Below are 17,912 nucleotides of genomic sequence, written 5' to 3'. Positions count from 1 at the left end.
TCTCAGCAGTGTAAATTCCTTGGAACTTAAAAAAATATATATTTTTGATATTTTTGTTGCATGCATGTCTATCAATGGAGGAGAGTTTCTTATAAATTAAAAAACTGAAAGAATAAAGGTTAATTATGGGCTGCCCTGGGCATAATTTCATTTCTGCGAGCAGCATGGCTGTCGAGATGCTTACACCATTCCCATTAGCCTCAGCTGCACTGTGTTTAGTGCTAATTAGCAAACATGAGCATCAGCATGTTAGATTTGTCATTGTCAGCGTGTTAGCATGCCGATGTTAGCATTTAGCTTGAAGTACTGCTGTGGCCAAGTGCAGCCGCACAGTTAGCTTGGCTGTAGACTGTTAACTTTGAAGTCACAAATAATAGTTATGTGTCTTTCGCTGTTCTACATGTACTCATTTGTGTGTTTTACAGGAATCATTTCTTGTCAGAGAACTTGTCAGAGTCAATAATGTCTGGGAAGGTAAAGACAGTCTGTTTAACCACAGTTATGATAATTATTCAGTTGGTGTATAAAATGTACAGCTGATACTGCTGTACATTATTCTGACCCACTTGGATTATTTGGATCCTTCAAAATAAAGCAAACTGTAGATTAAACACATTTCAGAAAGCTCTATAATTAATCACAGATTGGTGGATATTCCTATGCAGAAACACTTTAAACTTAGTGTCAATGATGGTTCATATACATATTTGATGAAAAGCTCCTGTCTTGAACTGAGGTACCATAAAAACACACTGAAATGTGGTCAACAATGGGTTGTGTGTAAAGAAGCTAACTGATAGAAAGTAAACCTGTTGTCATATACAGCTAAAAAAGTTACAATTATACATCAGGTACAAGTATTCATTGAGATGATTTTAATGTCAGTTGGATCAAAGTGACACACAAAAAGAAACTTGAAATAATAATTAGAAAATTTGATCAAAGTCAAACTGCTAAAAGTACAACTCGAATTAAAAACAAATCTCCTCAGGTACAAAAAAGGTCACAATCATTTAATAAATATTACTTGTGGGCCAGGAAGCAAGTTTCTTACAATACATACTGTCAGCATTTCGGCTTTACTACAGCAGATGAACGAGTCATCAGCGCTGACGAGCTGCTCCTGGTACGGCCCGGTGTAACAGTCTAAAACAGTGTGTTGGTAAAGAGTTAAGAAATGGAAAAACGAATGTGACAGCAGAGGAATCACAGAGGCAAGAAGAAGCCATGTGGCACACACAGACAGTGATGCATGAAAGAAAAGTCAGCCTTTTTTTTTTTTTTGTTAAAATAATTTCAATAGTCCAATTACGATAACAGCTCCACAAAGCATACCTGTGAAAACGTCTTTACACTCGCTAATTTTCAACATACCTATCAATCTATAACTAGTGTGTCAAGGTGCTCAGTGACACGGTGAAACCTCTTAAGCGGCTCGAGGTGCATTCTTGGGGAGTTGTTTCACTGTTGAGTCATCAGGTGATGACATCTTTCCTTACCTGCTGTTACTGTACTTTCACTGTAAGTAATCCACATGATTTATTTATAGTTTACATTTTTGCATGTTTTAATCGCACTGTTCATTTAGAAAAGCAAATGAGCTCAAGATACAGTGAAATACTATGTAAGTCTATCCAGTAACGACTGTAGGTTTCTATCTGTTCCTGTAAAAATGAACATAAATAAATAAATAAGTCAGACAATGCAAATGCACTAAACTGTATCACCAATGACTGATGAAAATGTACTGTCATAGTTCACATCCCAGAGGAAGCTGCATTCTTTGCTGATGAGGCCCAAACTATGTCTCAGCTACAGATTTTCCTCTTTCTGCTGTGGACACTCAACAGGGAAAACTCTGAAGGATTCTCGTCTGCTGCAGATGTCCCACTTCAAGACAGGAAGTTTTTGTCCGAGAGCTGTTTAAGTCCTCTGTAAACGGTTTTTCCCCTTTTCCATTTAAGGTTGGAAAGTTCTCTATTCTGCACCCCCTTGTTCCAGTTCTTTAAGTCAAGTAATGTTAACACTGAACAGAAGATTTTAACTCAATACTTATTTGCATTATATCTGTATACTTGGGGATATTACAGGCATTTCTCCCAAATTAAGCCTGACATATTTGGCATCTTTAGAAACTTTAGGATCTCCACTAAAATCTAAAACAAAGTTCGGCTGCAGAGACCAGTTTGTACTGACTGGTCAGTGATTAGCTGGTTCTCTGTGACTTTAACACCACAGGAAATCCTTCATCTCCACAGTTCTTACTTCTGTTCATACATTCCTCTCTGTATCACTTCCTGCCAATACAAGGCCAGTGCAGGTCATTTGATGATTGGCACACCTTTATCAGTGCTGCAAGCACGTCTGAGATTACACAGCAGCATCTACTTTTATCTGTTTCTTCGAGTCCTCACCAGTGTGTTACTCTGTGAACACACTGGCATGGACCATTACCTTTGTCGACTTTGTATTGAAAACAGCTGCGACTGCAAAGCATGGAGCCGCTGCCATCTGGCCAATTTGTACCAATCACTTCATATTAGACTTTATGAGCCACTGTTGTGGCTGTTGGCACAATCCACTCATTTTCTCAAACTATGGGCCACATTTCATGCTTTCTCCAGAGGCTACAGAGTTGTGTAGAAATGGCATAACTCAAAGTCTAAGTGCTATTACCTTTGACGCATTTGCACCCAGGACATACAGTGTACTGTACATGAGGGTTATCTTATAAGTTCTTATGCAGGTAACATCATATGTCACCATGACAAATCCAACTGCATATCTGTCCATAGAATTGTTCAGAGCTCCTGACTGCAGTTTTGACTTTTTCATCTTCTTCCTGACACATTCATGCTGCTCTAATGTGTTTTCTTATTGGAGTGTAAAATATTACCTTTGCTCTTTCTCTTCCTCATTAAGGAAGGAGAGTGTCTCCTGGCTTTTCTTCCACCTCATAATAACAAACTCATTAAGTGAGGACTCATTTCACCTGTCCACTCAGAGCTTAATGAGTAACCCATTTTACATTTTTTCGTCCCAGGTGTTATCTGAACTGCTGGTACAGTTTGCGCAGTTCATCCCAGAAGAACAAAGACAGAATGGTGTGCGGACCAAGCCGGAAGTAAGAGGCACCCAAGCCTTTGTAGAGTCCCATCAAGCCCTCCTTCCTCAGTGTCTTAGAAAAGCAGTCAGCAAATCCTTTATAAAGCTGCCCCTAAAAGACAAGAAAATGAAGGTGATGGATCTGAGCGGCTGAATGTGTGTTTGAGCTCCCCTTTGTGATCAGGCACTGCTTACAAGTTAGAATCCTTAAAAGAGTACTCCACCAATTCAGCTCTGCACATCTGTAACATGGTTTGACTGATGATGGACAGTCTCAGTAGAACCAAAGCAGCAGAACCAGAAATCAGGTCTTCACAGGCAGACCGAAGCCAAGAATTATGCATCATGGCCAGACACAGGGGAGAATGCTACTGACGTTAGATTAGCTTAGAGTATATTTCCGTGAAGACCTGTGAAGACCTCTACCTGGAGAACAACTTGAAATCTCTGACAGTTTGGTTGGAGATGTAGGTGTGTTATGCTAGCAGTGGCTAATGTAGCCTTGAGCTTCTAGTCTAGCAGAGGTGAGGAGTGGGCTACAGAGGTTTGGTAAGCTCATTTCTTGATCACTCCACACCAGCAGGTTTTTTTTTCATATTCACTTGTCGACTTCAGCCCAAATCAATGCTAACTCAATCACTTGAGGCAGTTTATCAGACTTCAGGCAGCTCCCTCTGGAGCTACAAAAGGCTTTATCAACTTTCTTTCACATATGCAGGAGCACTCTGATCTGGTGACGCCTGTGGTTACAGGTGATAACAGCAAGTGCGACAATACATGTTAAGAGTTTTGTTTGACTTTTGTATTAACTGCTGTGGGTGGGAAACACGCCTTGAGCTGTTAATTGTGTCTGAAATGTCAGCCGTACATCGACTCAAAAATCAGGTTTGACATGATGAAAACCTTCTGACGCACTGGCCTCTTTCCTCACCTTGCCTAAATGATCCACAGGCTGGTTGTAGAGCCGTGTGCTCACCACATCAAAAGGGGTCATGGCCAGCACCACCACCACGCTGCTGATCATGCCGGCAGTCAGGGCCACCAACCAGCTGTCCTTTGAGAACACCTTGGGAAGAAGAAGATCAATGTGGTCAAACCAAACACCGACACTATAGAGCGCCTTTTGTGTTCTTTATGGCCACCGTAGGTTCTCCTATACCCTTGGAAAGGGAGCAGGAGTATTCATTTGCTCGCAATCTGCAACCTCGCCACTAGCTGCCACTAAATCCTGCACACTGGTCCTTTAAGGATATGTGAGGCTCGTGTTGCAGTATGATAGAAATGAGAAATTAGTGGATGTAGCCCAGTGATACTGAACCAATATATCATCATCAGGGTAGCACCATGTGTGCAGCCACTTCCAATTTTAACTGGTCATGATCTCCCGCGAGCAGTGAAACAGAAGAATGGTTCTATTATTAGTACCCACACACACACTCACACACACACACACACACAGTAGCTACGGTCAAAGCTGTATTCTATGCAAACCTGCTGGTTTACAACACAAAGGAATAGGAAAGGCAACTTCTTTATGCACAGTACAGTTAATTTGTCTCAAGCTTTTCAAGGATGGTCACAAAACAACAGAAGAATAAACAAACAACACAACAGCAGCAGTTCAACACTTTTCACCTCTTTGAAAGGTCTTTTACTCGCTTCCCGCCTGAAGATTGTGGAACAGCTCAAGTTGCAGTATTGTCTGCTTCAACCTAACACTGATGAAGACAATGTAAATGGGAAATCTCACTACGTTTTATCTGGATGTCAACCAGCGCTGATGGGAAATGTAGTCGATTGAGCCAACAGATTCCTTGAGGAGTTCTCTGGTGCAATATCATGTTCTTCTGGCACCAGCGCCGTCCTTTGTGTACAGCGACGTAGTCGGTGTTGAGGAAGAACTACAGGCTATTTCAGCTTGGATTTCTAGCCTCCCCCTCTGGGTAGCCAGGGGGTGAGCTGAACCTGAGCCGCCTAGAGCAAACAACAACTTATGTCAACAGAAACAGAATCATTCCGCTGCAGTGAATTTCAGCGTGGACGGTTTTTGTTGGATGCCGCCACCGCCGCCAATCACGAGAGAGCCTGCGCGTGCGATGCTTAAGTTTTACTCCTCACTTGGACAGAGGTGTGCTGGGAACCTTCTTCACGATCCCGAAGACAAACCGCGACCAGCAAGACCAAGAGGGCAGATGACCACCGGGTGAGTCACCTAAAGCTATGTTTTGGCGAACAGTGTCATAACTATTGGCTATGGTGGTGATACACGGCAACATGGCCATGGACATCACATAGACACGCTGGCATGGCGAGACAGAGAACTCAGCTTTTTGGGTCAATACAGCACACACTGAGGAATGTCTTGCCCCAATCGTGACTGGACATCCGCACAAAACATTGCAACATTTCCCTGGAATATTAAAACATAGGCTGCACTTCAGCACAGTGATACAGCAGCTTATGCAAGAGTCAGTGGGAGTGTTGTATGCCTGGGATGTTGTGGACAGCCAAACCTCCACCCTCACTGACCCACAGACCAGTTAAAACAGCTCAAAGGCAGTTTGGGAAACAAAGGATACCGGAGAAGAGTGATGGTGTTTAGTGGTAGGGGTATTTGGTATGAATGACCTGTTTTTAACCAGAGCTGGGTCAGCAGCAGCAAGTAAATTGGCGCACTAGTTGTGTAAGCTGCATGTTTTCAGTCAGGGGGGCCAATGAAAGGTGTCGAATTTCTATTCCAGAGGAGTGCAATGCCTGGCGCTTTGTCAGCGTCACAATGACTGCTTTTGTAATCTGTACACAGCGACTGACTCCAACAGACCTCTGAGTTAAGGGCTGCAACTAATGATTATTGTGAAGATCAATGAATCTGCTGATTAATTTCTCAATGAACTGCTTCGTCTAGAATTCTAGGCCAATCCAGACTGTAGATTATATCAGCAAATAGTGAAAAATGCCAATCACAGGCTCTCAGAGACTAACCATAGCAGCTCTGTGTGAGCTATGCCAGACCCCCCAAAACAGTCCTGTTTCTTCTTGAATAATGCGGTCATATGGAAGACGTGGAAGGCTGAAGGTGGGAGGATGAGCAAACAACATTCCTCCAGCGTGCCTGTTTCCACTCATCACCCCCGAAGACGAGACGCTCAAACCTCAGCAGTAAAACACTCTAACCTGTAGGTCAATCACGAGCTCCTTGGAGGAGGAGAAGGTGGAGAGCTGTGCAGCTGACCCCACGCTGACCCTGGGAACTGCAGCACTGGAGCCCCTCCACAGTCCCAGAATGCCATGCTCCCTGTAGATGGCTGCCAGAGCGTGGATCATCCCCTGACAGGAAGAGGAGGAGGAACACATGAGGACACCGCTGATGCCGGCCGCTTAGATTTAATACAATCACTTTGGGTTATTATGTTACCTGGTGTTTATACTGATGTCCAACTGCAATAGAGGAAGTGGACTGACTCTGCAGATGAGTCTTAACCTGTCAATGGAGACAAAGTGATTACTTTCCTCCACAGTTACAAGTGTCTGCTCACCTTGAAGTGTCAAACTGGGGAAACAGTGCAAAGACAATAAAGTCAAGGCCAAACTGACCAAGTAGACAGGACTGCCCATCACGGCTCCCACCACCCCAGCCACGGCCCCCGCCACCGTGGTTTTGACCGCGCTGACCCTTCCGTCCGTGTGGATGTAGCCGGAGGACTCGATGATGGCGTACGAGCCGAGCCGGACTCCATTCATAAAAAACTGATACACCAGCCCGGGCACCAGTCCTTTCTGTAAGCCGGCCAGGCCGTCCACTTTCCCGATGGTGTAAAAAGCGTGAAACACGTTGCGGTAGTACACCTGGTAAGAGCCACGGCTCTGCAGCTCTCCCTGCAGCTGCATTCGAGTTTTGACGACCTCCAGCGGGTTGGTGAACAGACACGCTCCGCACGCCGCCGCTCCGCTCAGCACGAAATCCATCGCGACCGACCGGCGGGAGGACGGATGTGGAGCTCAGGCCTGGAGCCGGTCCGACTTGTCCTTCATATCAGGGAGTTTCTGTGAGAGACGTTCCTCCTCCCCGATTCTCCACACACACACACACACACACACACACACACACACACACACACACACACACACACACACACACACACACACACATCCAGTGTTCCACTGTGCGTTACATTAGAGGGCAGACATAAGAGCACTTCAAGAGCTCCTCGTAAACTCGTAATTCCGATAAACGAACTGGTAAATGTGACGTTTCTGTTAATCGCTGAAATAAATTCTTAAACACGGACCTGGTGTCAGTCAATTTCTCGTGATATATGTATTAATTTTATTTAGTCATTTTCGTCAGTGTGTAAAAATGTTGTGTTGTATTATTTTCCATTGTGGGGTTCATCTCATCTTATCTCATCTTCAACCGCTTATCCGGGGTCGGCTCGCGGACCCTAGACTTCCCTTTCCCGGGCTACATTAACCAGCTCTGACTGGGGGTCCCGAGGCGTTCCCAAGCCACTGTGGAGATATAATCTCTCCACCTAATCCTGGATCTTTCCGGGGTCTCCTCCCAGCTGGGCGTGCCTGGGGAGATGGCGGCTAGGGGAAATCCTTATCGGATGCCAAGACCAACTCAGCTGACTCTTTCAACGCAAAGGACAGGCGGCTCTACCCCGAGTCCCTCACGAGTGACTGAGTTTTTCACCCAGTTTCTAAGGGAGACGGCCACTTGTACCCGCGACCTAGTTCTTTCGGTCATGGTCATGAGGGTCATTGTGGGCTTGTTGGGATTAATTTCCATCTTTTGTTTTGATTGACGGTAACTGATTTTCTGACCGAAATAAACTTCTTTCAATTTCAGTTATTCTTTGTAGAGAGAAATGTCTTGAAAAATCTCTTCCTCATTCAATTCAGAATATTTGAATGAATGACGACGAAAAAAGACACTTTTTACATTTTGTATTTCACAGAAGACAAATACAATACACAACACAGTACAGCATGTATTCCTAATACTATGTACACCATTTGGCGGACACTCCATCTGTCCCTTGAACACATCATCTTGGAGATTCTTCTTCTTCCAGTTGACGTTTTGAACGGTTGGCAAACAACGTTATGGCGCATTCCCGCCACCAAGTGGTATGGAGTGTGCATCTGGCATCTTATTATATCTTCACTAATTCTAAAAATTAAAAAAAGAGAAACATAAAGCTAAGTAAACAAAGCTGTATGATGTTGATCATGCTAGTTCTCCTAAGACAGAAACAGATGCCACTTCTTCCCACAACTTCTTTTTGAAAATCAAAGCTCAGCTGTAGTTCAGTAAGGCTCAGTATCAGTTCCCTTCTCTTGGTGTCATATTTTCGGACAGTAAAGCAGAACATGGATACAGTTTCATCAATCACAAAATTTACACCTTCCTCTATTATGTTTTGCTATTTGAATAATCTCCTGTTCTTCCTGATATGATCAAACCATAGATATATTATGACTTCCTCTTCCTCCATACTTCTCATCTTTCTTTGAATTCTTGAGAACCATCCTCCTGTTCCCTCTTCTTCCCACTGCTTTTACCGCAGTACTTTTAACTAATGTTTAATAGTGGTCTTTATTTCTATTTTACTAAAAGGTACTGTCATGTGATGCGATGTGATGATGGCTTCCTCTTGTATGTGCTAATATCCATACAAATGTCATATTTAGTCCCACCATTTTCTATGATGAATTCTATAGAGTGTTTGCTCTATCTCTACGAAAACATCTGGCCTGCTGTCTGAATGGCTGTTCTTTAACCTGGTTAAGGGCGAACTGGAATCAGAGCATATTACTGCTCTCAAATGACATTTTCAGCTGATTGCCACGCTGCCAGCATTTCTCCCGAGCATACACCAATAACCCGTCTCTGATACGTTTGCTGATTTTCAGGTTGAAATCTGGGGCTATGAATGAAATACCAATTTATTTTAGCCGAGTTCTTTGAAGCTTCTGAATAAAATTAAACATAGCTGTAGCGGTTAGTCCAAATGATTCTTGAGCGTCTTAGTGATGAACAGGAGTGTAATATAGGGCAGAAGAGAAGCTGTTGTTGCTCTGATTTGGGAAATATTGTCTCAGTGAGAAACTGACAGAACAAATACAAATGTCTCACTATCCTCTATCAAAGGCATCAATATTTCTATTCAAAGTCTCCTGAATGAATTGACACGAGTTCAGCTAAATAGTGTGTCACCGTCACACCACCATCACTCTCAATTAGAGATTATTTACTGAGGGAGAACTGTGACTTCCGCTGCTGTTTTTAACCACATCTCTGTTTAATCAGCTGAGGAGCACTTACAGCTCAGCTGCTTGAGGATCACTGACATTTTGACAACTCCAATGTGTGTGCAAATGTAATGGGATTTCTACTTTATACTGGATTAATTAAACAGGAAAAGCATATCCAGTTCAATCGCAACATGCCACTGGAGCCATGATTAGAGCATGAGAAAACTACAGCAGTGCAATGATGGAAGAGCGAGTGCAAACCCGGATGATGGTTAATATTGATGCATTTCCAGGTGACTAAAGGCGCAGTTACACCACCTCTGAGCGACAGACTTAACCCCTTGTATGGGTGGTGGGTCTGGTCTTCGTCACTGAGCTGGATTAGACTTGAATGTAAAATCTGTTTCACCTCTACCCCTTCAAATAGGATTTGTGCTCAGGGTCTTTTGGACTTAAACAGGCCTAAATAGGACTACATTTTAAGTTTTGGGTCAAATGTTTCTTCTGTTAAGACAACAGTTTGTTTTGTGCTGTCTTACTTTGACTTTTTGTTTTTCTTTCCAAAAAAAATGTGCCTTCCTTTGCACAAAAGTCATGCCGAAAATCCAGGCTTTCTATCGTTTACTCCTGCAGCCGCACAAGATTTAAGATTTTAAAGTTCATGGAAACACGGCCACAGGTTGTGGATGGACATCAGATCATGAACTGTTACATTTACTTAGCAGCTTCTAGGTATCAAAACATTACGTGTCATCATAATGCCAAAACCTGAAGCTCTTATATGATATGATCGCTGATCGTGCGATCATATCAAACTTGCGTCCAGTCTTGATAGAACTGAAATGTCTCTGTTAAGTGTGATTTTAAATGACATTGTGTTTCTACTCTAACATACTGTCGATACCTAACCTCTTGCCCGATTCCTCAGTCACAACAGCCCACCATTTTCTTTAACTTTTTAATCCTGCACTCATCAGCACATTTTACAGTGTTTTGCATTTCAAGTTTCAGCATGCAAAACTCTAAATCCAAACGGGCCTGCTAAATTCTTACCTTTAAACACCGAATGCTGAACGCTCAGTCCTCAGACACCTCACATTAGCCAGAGTTTCAGTGCTTATGGCTAAAACTTACTGAATCAATGCTACCTGTTCTTATTTTAATGTCATTACCTTCATGAGCAGTGCAGCAACAGAATTTCTTACCTTTTGTTTATTGTCAAAAGTGTGATGCAAATTGAAACTCTGTCATGAAAACTGAGCCAAAGCAAATGTAAAACATTGAAAATGACCACCTATCTAGCTCATTATGTGTTAATCTGCCTGTGCAAGTGTGCAGTGTGACGGTGCGGCTGCCTCAGCCACTTTCACACTAATAGCAACATGGCCTATTTCCAGCAGCACGCAGCTTCGTGTCTGTGATCATAAACAAATTCTTTAACAGGTGCTCTGATATAATTTCTCTGCTGTTTGACAGTTTCTGTCTGTCGTCTTCAGCTGCACGATCTAAATCCCTCTTCTCCATTTCCTCAACCACCCACTAAATCCCCTCACCTTAAATGTACCCACATAATTTCTTTCTCCCCTGCTCATGCATGCATGAATACTTTTGTAATGAGACAGTAGTTCAAAGACTATGCAAAGAATTGCAGCGGTGTTGCTCCTTTACACTCCCACAAGAGACAGTCCATTCTGCATCTGCTGTCTGCTTCTGAGGCGGGCTCACACAGTGTGTGGGAAAATAAAGTCAAAACTGAGGTTACCTCACTTTGCGATGCATCTTCATCATTCCTCATGTATGATTCAAAACATGGTGGCTTGGACAATGAAAATAGGACAATTATCAGTCAATAATAGCATCAATGAAGAGTCAAGGATCATATTTTTTTTTTTTTACATGAAATGTGCTATCTGTGAAACCAAACAGGTATTCTGTGTTGAACAGTCACATTTTGCCCTCTGAGTTAGCACAGGATTCCTCATCAGTAATCACTCCTGCTGCTGAGTTACAATAATAGCTTCTGCCAAGTTGCTCCCTCCAATAACGTTAGGGTGTAATCCCCAACAGCTAATGAACTACCAAGTAGGATTTCAGGTGCAGGGTAAACCTCGACCTGATGCCCCAACCTCACACTGCACTGCAGGAAGGAGTGGAGGGAAGGGAAAGGTTGGCGACTTGAAAGAAAGTGTGTGCCAGACTGTGACAGGACAGAGATTATTTCTGCTTGCTCTGGTTAATGGAAGAACAAGGAGCAAAGAAGAGAAGAATATATACGTTGGATGCTTCTCAGTTGGACTTAATTTATTGCCTTCCAGTCCTCATTTGACGCTCTGATAAATCAAATAAGTACGGTGAGTGCTGCTGGATCAATATTAATTGTATATGGTATCAACTTTGATGTAAAATACTGTCTTTCTGAAATTAAGCTATTTACTGATGTGGCTGCACATTAACAAAATAAAGATCTCAAGAAAGATCTGCTGATTTATCTTTCATCGCTAATATTGTATTTTTCATTGAGTTCTTTTGATGTAAGAAGTCCAGTAAAATCCACATGGACCAACAATAACACCTGCAATAAGACCAGCGCTTTCAAATTTAAAAACAAGTCTAAAAAGGAGGTCAATCATCTCTATCTCTGGTATCAACAGTCAGTGTTAATTGGATTATGAGAAGTCAGGTTTGCACCTACGTAGCCAACAGTATCACTTTCAGCACTACATGTACCCGATTAAGACAGAGCAGCTTAAACACATGAAATATACACCCAGAAACACTTAATGCAGCGACCCCGTCATCCACTTCGCATTTCCTGTCTCATTTTGTTGCAGGGAGATGTATTTTCCTACATGCTGCACTGCACCTGAAGGGCCCAGAATAGAGGATGATATCATATGGAGATATTTCAGTAGAGATAGAATAATGCTTAACTGCAGATCATTAACTTTTTTGCACAGTCTAATACATCCATGATGAATGCTCTTGGTCTCGGTCTCTGAGGGTTAACAAGCAAAAACTTCTTTCTTAAATGGCCTTTTCACTCCAGCGTTCAATAACCCAGGAAGAAATCCAATGCAAAAGATGCAAAAGTGGACAAAGGAATAAACATTGTGTGTAAAATGCTGTGCAGTTCAAATGTGGTAATCAGCAGAATTGCAAAGGCAGCAAGGAACCAGTTAAAGGAAGTGAAAATATCTCAGATTATCCAATGTGAGTTAATGCCCTCCTTCTTTGAAGCTCCCCAAATCCTTTGCCTTGCGTGAGTGTGTGCAAGTGCAAGTGCAACTCAAGCTTGACTTCATGTTGTGTCTGCATCCGAAACACTAAGCCTTCAGCAGAGACTTTTGTGTCTTGAACAGCAGGGTGCAGCATATCACAACTGTATCCCTTCTCCACCTTCACTATTTTATTACTTGGAAAAAAGTCATTCTGCTATTGAAATCATTCTCTGGAGCACTAAGTGCCCTGAGACAGGCTGTGGATAGGAGCCGGACCCGGGGGAATTTAGTGTACTGAAATAGTACCAAGCAATGCATGGAACAAACTCAATATTGATGACATAAATTATAATATCAGTATAACGTTATATTTAACTAACTCATTGTGCACAAAGAGCATTTTAATGTGTTCTACTGATGTAAAATCTTATCAGAGTCTAACATTATGCTGGTGGAATAAGTCATAGCAGCACAAAAAATAATGTCAAACAAATGTCAAGACTATCATCAGATCATCTGGTAAAGAGTTGAGGTTGTTATGATTGAAGAGCCTCCTTTTAAAGTCTGAGTGCGATATAGGCATTTTTCAGCACTCTTATTAATGTCCTTACTAGTTTTGTGTGTGCCAAACAGGTGCAGCCATGGACATCGGCGGTTTGGAGACAGTGGTGGCAAACTCTGCCTACGTCTCAGCCCGTGGCAGCGTGGACGGAGCTGCAGCAGCCACCATGCGCGACAAGAAGATGCGTGCCAGGCTGAAGCTCCCACACATCAGAGATTGTGAGCACATGAAGACATCTATAGACACAGTCTTTGACAGCATGTGTGTCAAACAGCCCATTGGCAAGCGCCTGTTCCAACAGTTTCTAGAGAGTGACGCGACCCATAAAAATGCTGGAGAGCTGTGGAAAGACATAGAAGATTACATCATATGCCAAGAGAAGGACAGAACCCAGAAGGCCCAAAAAATGGTCAATAAATACTATGAGTCATCTTCAAAGAATTTTTGCAGCTTCTTGGCAGAGAAGGCCGTCACTCGGGTGAAGGAAGACTTCAAGAACGTCCGTGGTGACCTGTTTAAAGAGAGCGAGCAGCAGTTGCTCAAACACCTGGAGCAGAAGGCCCTACCTGGCTTCAAGGACAGCATGTACTTCCTGCGTTTTGTTCAGTTCAAATGGCTGGAGAGCCAGCCTGTTGATGAGGAGTGGTTCATGGACTTCAGGGTCCTGGGAAAGGGAGGTTTTGGGGAAGTGTTTGCTTGTCAGGCTAAGGCAACGGGCAAGATGTACGCCAACAAGAAGCTGGAGAAAAAGAGGCTGAAGAAGCGCAAAGGCTACGAGGTAAAGTATAATAAGTGGCCGGAGCTCCCAGGCAGTATGAGGTGCCTTAAACCTGCATTCTTCCTAATGGCCAGCAGGGGGCAACTGTACTGGTTGCAAAAAGAAGTCTGATTGTGTCTATGCTTATGAGAAAATGACCCTACTTTTTACTTGATTTGTTGCGTCATCTCACTTGCCAGTTTCAAGTCCTCATCAATAAAGCATGATGTTCTTTTTATAAATGATGGTGCCATTTAGAATAAGATGCTTGAAGCCACAACACAAAGAAGTCGTGCCTGACAAGTCAATACCACGCCATGCCCTTGGGTTCTCAGTTAGATCCAATCATGATAGAGATGTGTGCCCTCTCCAGCTCCACCCGCTTGTCCAATGGGTGACGTCACAGTGGTTTTGTCCACTATTTGTTATTCTGTCTATGGGTAAAGCACTGACGTGGCATCTGATGTGTCACCCACAGCTATTCATAGTGTGGATCAAAAGTGAGCTCATGGCAGCCTCACGATCTACAGCAAGAAATAAGACAGAGCAGGTCGTGGGAATATCACCCACTGTGTGCAGAGGTTTAGTTTTTACCACAACGGCTCAATGGAAAGAAGCTTGTGACTCTGTTAAAGTCCTCTCAAAGCAGCTCAGGGCCAGACACAGAGACAGTGCAACCGACTGAAGCCCACTGCTTCTAAAAGCATCAGTGGATAATGAACTTTCATTTTGTTGCCTGGGATTAGAGCAACACTGTGACGAGACATCACATAGCTTTATGTACTGATGTGCTCATAAGAATACACCCATTTCTCATAGCACATGTGTAACTAATGGCATTAATGATGCCTCAGAGGAGGCGACATGCCTGTGTGGCTGGACAGTAGGCGTGTAATTGTTGACATTGTACATTCTTGCTTTCGTCCAACTAATCATGTTCTGATGTTTGATTTGAGTTTAGGGTGCAATTGTGGAGAAGCGCATCCTGGCAAAAGTGCACAGTCGCTTCATTGTGACGCTGGCGTACGCCTTCCAGACCAAGACCGACCTCTGCCTAGTGATGACCATCATGAATGGCGGAGATCTCAGGTGCTCAATACACACACACACACACACACACACACACACACACACACACACACACACAATGATGTCCATAGACTGACCTAAACACTGTGCCTTTAAAACACATGCTACATACTGGTTTCTGTACTTAACAGCATGGGAACACTGTACTCTCATCTCTACTAATCAGCCTAAGGTAGATAAACCTCAGAGCTAATATACAGACGGGGCCCTCGGGTGCAGCATGCTATACGTCAGAGATTGACTTAAGGAGTCTCCATTAGTTTCTCTTCTATCTTCTATCTTTTCTTGATTTCACAGAGGTTTCAGAAAGCACAATGACAGTCTACTCCTGTGTTTCACAGGTTTCATATGTATAATGTGGATGAAAAAAATCCTGGTTTTGATGAGAAGAGAGCATGTTTCTACACAGCTCAGATCATTTGCGGGCTCGAGCACCTTCACCAGCACAGGATCATCTACAGAGACCTGAAACCAGAGAACGTACTGCTGGATGATGCAGGTGAGCCATTCTCTGCAGCTTCTCGTGTATCTGCATGAATGGACTATAGCTCCAAAGCTGCAGTCCAAACCCATCCACCTTTGGTCTGGGTCTGTTAATCACAAAGCAAGATTGGGGTTAACAAGCTAATTGGCTTTACTAATGAAGCTGGCTCAATTTTAAACAGAGTAAATCACCATGGAGATGCTTCACCACTAACAAGCTCTGGTGTACGTTTGGTTCAGTGGATTGGATCAGAACAGGCATCAGGCTGTACACCAGTGAATCAAATCACAGGACAAATGGAGTCGTCATCATTCTACAGCATAGCCTGTATAAAACAATGGACGCAGTCTTGCAGACTTCACCCATAGGTCTCTGGAGCCATTGTGAAACTCAGGGACAGTGGCTCCACCTGTTGCCAGCTTGGAGTGCCAAACTCCACCAAACTCCCTCTTAATCCAAAACTAGGTAATGAGGTGAAGCCGAAGCAGCCAAATAAAGCCTGGCTACTGAAACCTTGTCACTGTTTGCCCTCAGAGGAGACATGCCCATAATTATGCAAAACGTTAAGCCTTAATATAATTCAAATGAGTGATTTAGAGAAAAATTCACCCCTGTACAGTTCAGAATGGAGAAATCAGCACTGGAGACCAAAACTGTTGTTTGTACCAGCGAGCTGCCATAAAGAGATCAGTAAAATAACAAAGCAGGAAGCTTTCAGGGGAACAGGTGGGAGATATTTTCTGAAAAAATATATGTTGAATGAAAATGCATTTATCAGGCAATGTTTGCTTGGAGTGAATACCTTCTGTGCATAATAGTTGATTGTCTATTCATTAACCACTTTAGTAATCAAACATTCTTCACTCAGGACACGTCCGTCTGTCAGATTTGGGTCTGGCTGTTGAACTTCCGCCAGGAAAAGACAAAACTACTGGATATGCTGGAACTCCAGGTAAGTGAACAAACACCAAATTTTAAGATGAAGTCAGTCAAAGATGGTCCAGTGGAGAGGAAATGGTATCATCATGTACCACTATGTAGACCATGTTTCTCTGAGCAGTCTGTGTGTGAAATCATGTGGTCTATAGGTTTCATGGCTCCAGAGCTGCTCCAGAAGAAAGAGTACGACTACTCAGTGGACTACTTTACTCTGGGAGTCACTCTGTATGAGATGATTGCCGCTAAAGGGCCCTTTAGAGTACGAGGAGAGAAGGTACTAAACACGTGTAAAGCAGACACATAAGGTGACAAAATTATCCTCAATTGGCCTGTTTGCTCTTGTTCAGTGACAATTCTCTGCTCCCAAATCATCATATAAATGTCTTCCTTCTTCAGGTTGAGAATGATGAGGTAACTCGCAGAATCTTGAAGGACCCAGCTGTATATATACCAAAGTTCAGCAAAGAATGCAAGGATATTTGTGAAGGCCTGTTGCATAAGGACCCAGCGAAACGCCTCGGATTTAAGAATAACGACTGCCAGGAGCTCAAGAATCAGCCCTTCTTCAAAGAGATTAACTGGGGCCGTATGGAAGCAGGTGGGCGACGTCTACAATGTATCAGTTGACGTACTTCTGTACAAATCATCAGAAATGAGAGACACATTAAACGTGGAATTAAGACACTCAAGTCATGGGAGAGAGGGAAAATACGAAAATAATAGGTCTTTGCCATATGCCATGCTTTAATTTGTCCTCTGTGTTCCATCTAAAGGTATGCTACCTCCGCCATTTGTCCCTGATCCGAAGATGGTCTATGCCAAAAATATTGACGATGTGGGCGCCTTCAGCACGATCAAAGGCGTCGTCCTGGATAACAAGGACACCGAGTTCTACAATGACTTTGCCTCCGGCAACGTCCCAATCCCCTGGCAGGAGGAGATGATCGAGACAGGCGTGTTTGGAGAGATGAACACCTGGGGAGAGAACGGCAAGCTGCCCTGTGACCTCGACCCAAACTACGTGGAGGCCAAAGGTGGAGGATGTGTCCTCCTCTGAGAGACGGCAGCAGAGCAGAGAGAAGGAGATCTGCTGAAATGAAACACATCTAGATTCGGTATGTGCTCATTTGCTGCCACTTGCTCAGCTGTAATCATCTGTAATGTGAACAATAACCTGATATTGTTGTAATGAATTATTATTCATGTATTTACATAATATATATACACATCCATGCATACATACACATTTATATATGTATCATTATGTATTTATATTGTGATACTGATAGTGTTGCTGTAAAAGAGGCGTGGTAAAACGTCACATAGTTGAAATATTATGTAACAAAAATGTAAATATGGTTGCACTAATAATGGCTGCTGTAATCTCACTACATATGTATATGTACAATATTTTTGTTTAGTAATTGCAACAAATTGAATAGAAATTATTTTGTAAAGAAGCCACATGCAGTGTTTATACAATATCAATGATTTGGA

The 17,912-nt window shown here is 43.0% G+C and overlaps 2 protein-coding genes across 3 annotated transcripts; one reads left to right on the top strand and one right to left on the bottom strand.

The window, feature by feature from the left end:
- Positions 1 to 860: 860 nt before the first annotated feature.
- Positions 861 to 7,325, bottom strand: slc25a35 (solute carrier family 25 member 35). The gene is made up of 5 exons (XM_076750683.1): positions 6,700 to 7,325; positions 6,521 to 6,586; positions 6,280 to 6,432; positions 4,037 to 4,171; positions 861 to 3,217 (listed from the first exon to the last, which is right to left on the bottom strand). The coding sequence occupies exons 1-5, from the start codon at positions 7,069 to 7,071 to the stop codon at positions 3,047 to 3,049; spliced, it is 897 nt and encodes a 298-aa protein (XP_076606798.1). The 5' UTR covers positions 7,072 to 7,325; the 3' UTR covers positions 861 to 3,046.
- Positions 5,006 to 17,912, top strand: grk1b (G protein-coupled receptor kinase 1 b). 2 transcript variants are annotated; one of them, XM_076750682.1, is made up of 8 exons: positions 5,006 to 5,308; positions 13,218 to 13,924; positions 14,865 to 14,992; positions 15,334 to 15,491; positions 16,345 to 16,428; positions 16,565 to 16,689; positions 16,812 to 17,013; positions 17,189 to 17,912. In XM_076750682.1, exons 2-8 carry the CDS (start codon positions 13,226 to 13,228, stop codon positions 17,470 to 17,472), a joined length of 1,680 nt encoding a protein of 559 aa, XP_076606797.1. In that variant the 5' UTR covers positions 5,006 to 5,308; positions 13,218 to 13,225; the 3' UTR covers positions 17,473 to 17,912. The 2 variants fall into 2 exon arrangements, with proteins under 2 accessions (XP_076606797.1, XP_076606795.1); XM_076750680.1 differs by lacking the exon at positions 5,006 to 5,308 and adding an exon at positions 11,418 to 11,717.

This window comes from Chaetodon auriga, chromosome 15, assembly GCF_051107435.1.
Source record: "Chaetodon auriga isolate fChaAug3 chromosome 15, fChaAug3.hap1, whole genome shotgun sequence".
Classification (NCBI taxonomy): Eukaryota; Metazoa; Chordata; class Actinopteri; order Chaetodontiformes; family Chaetodontidae; genus Chaetodon; species Chaetodon auriga.
The sequence above is the reverse complement of the archived record's forward strand: the minus strand, read 5'-3'. Positions and strand labels throughout refer to the sequence as shown.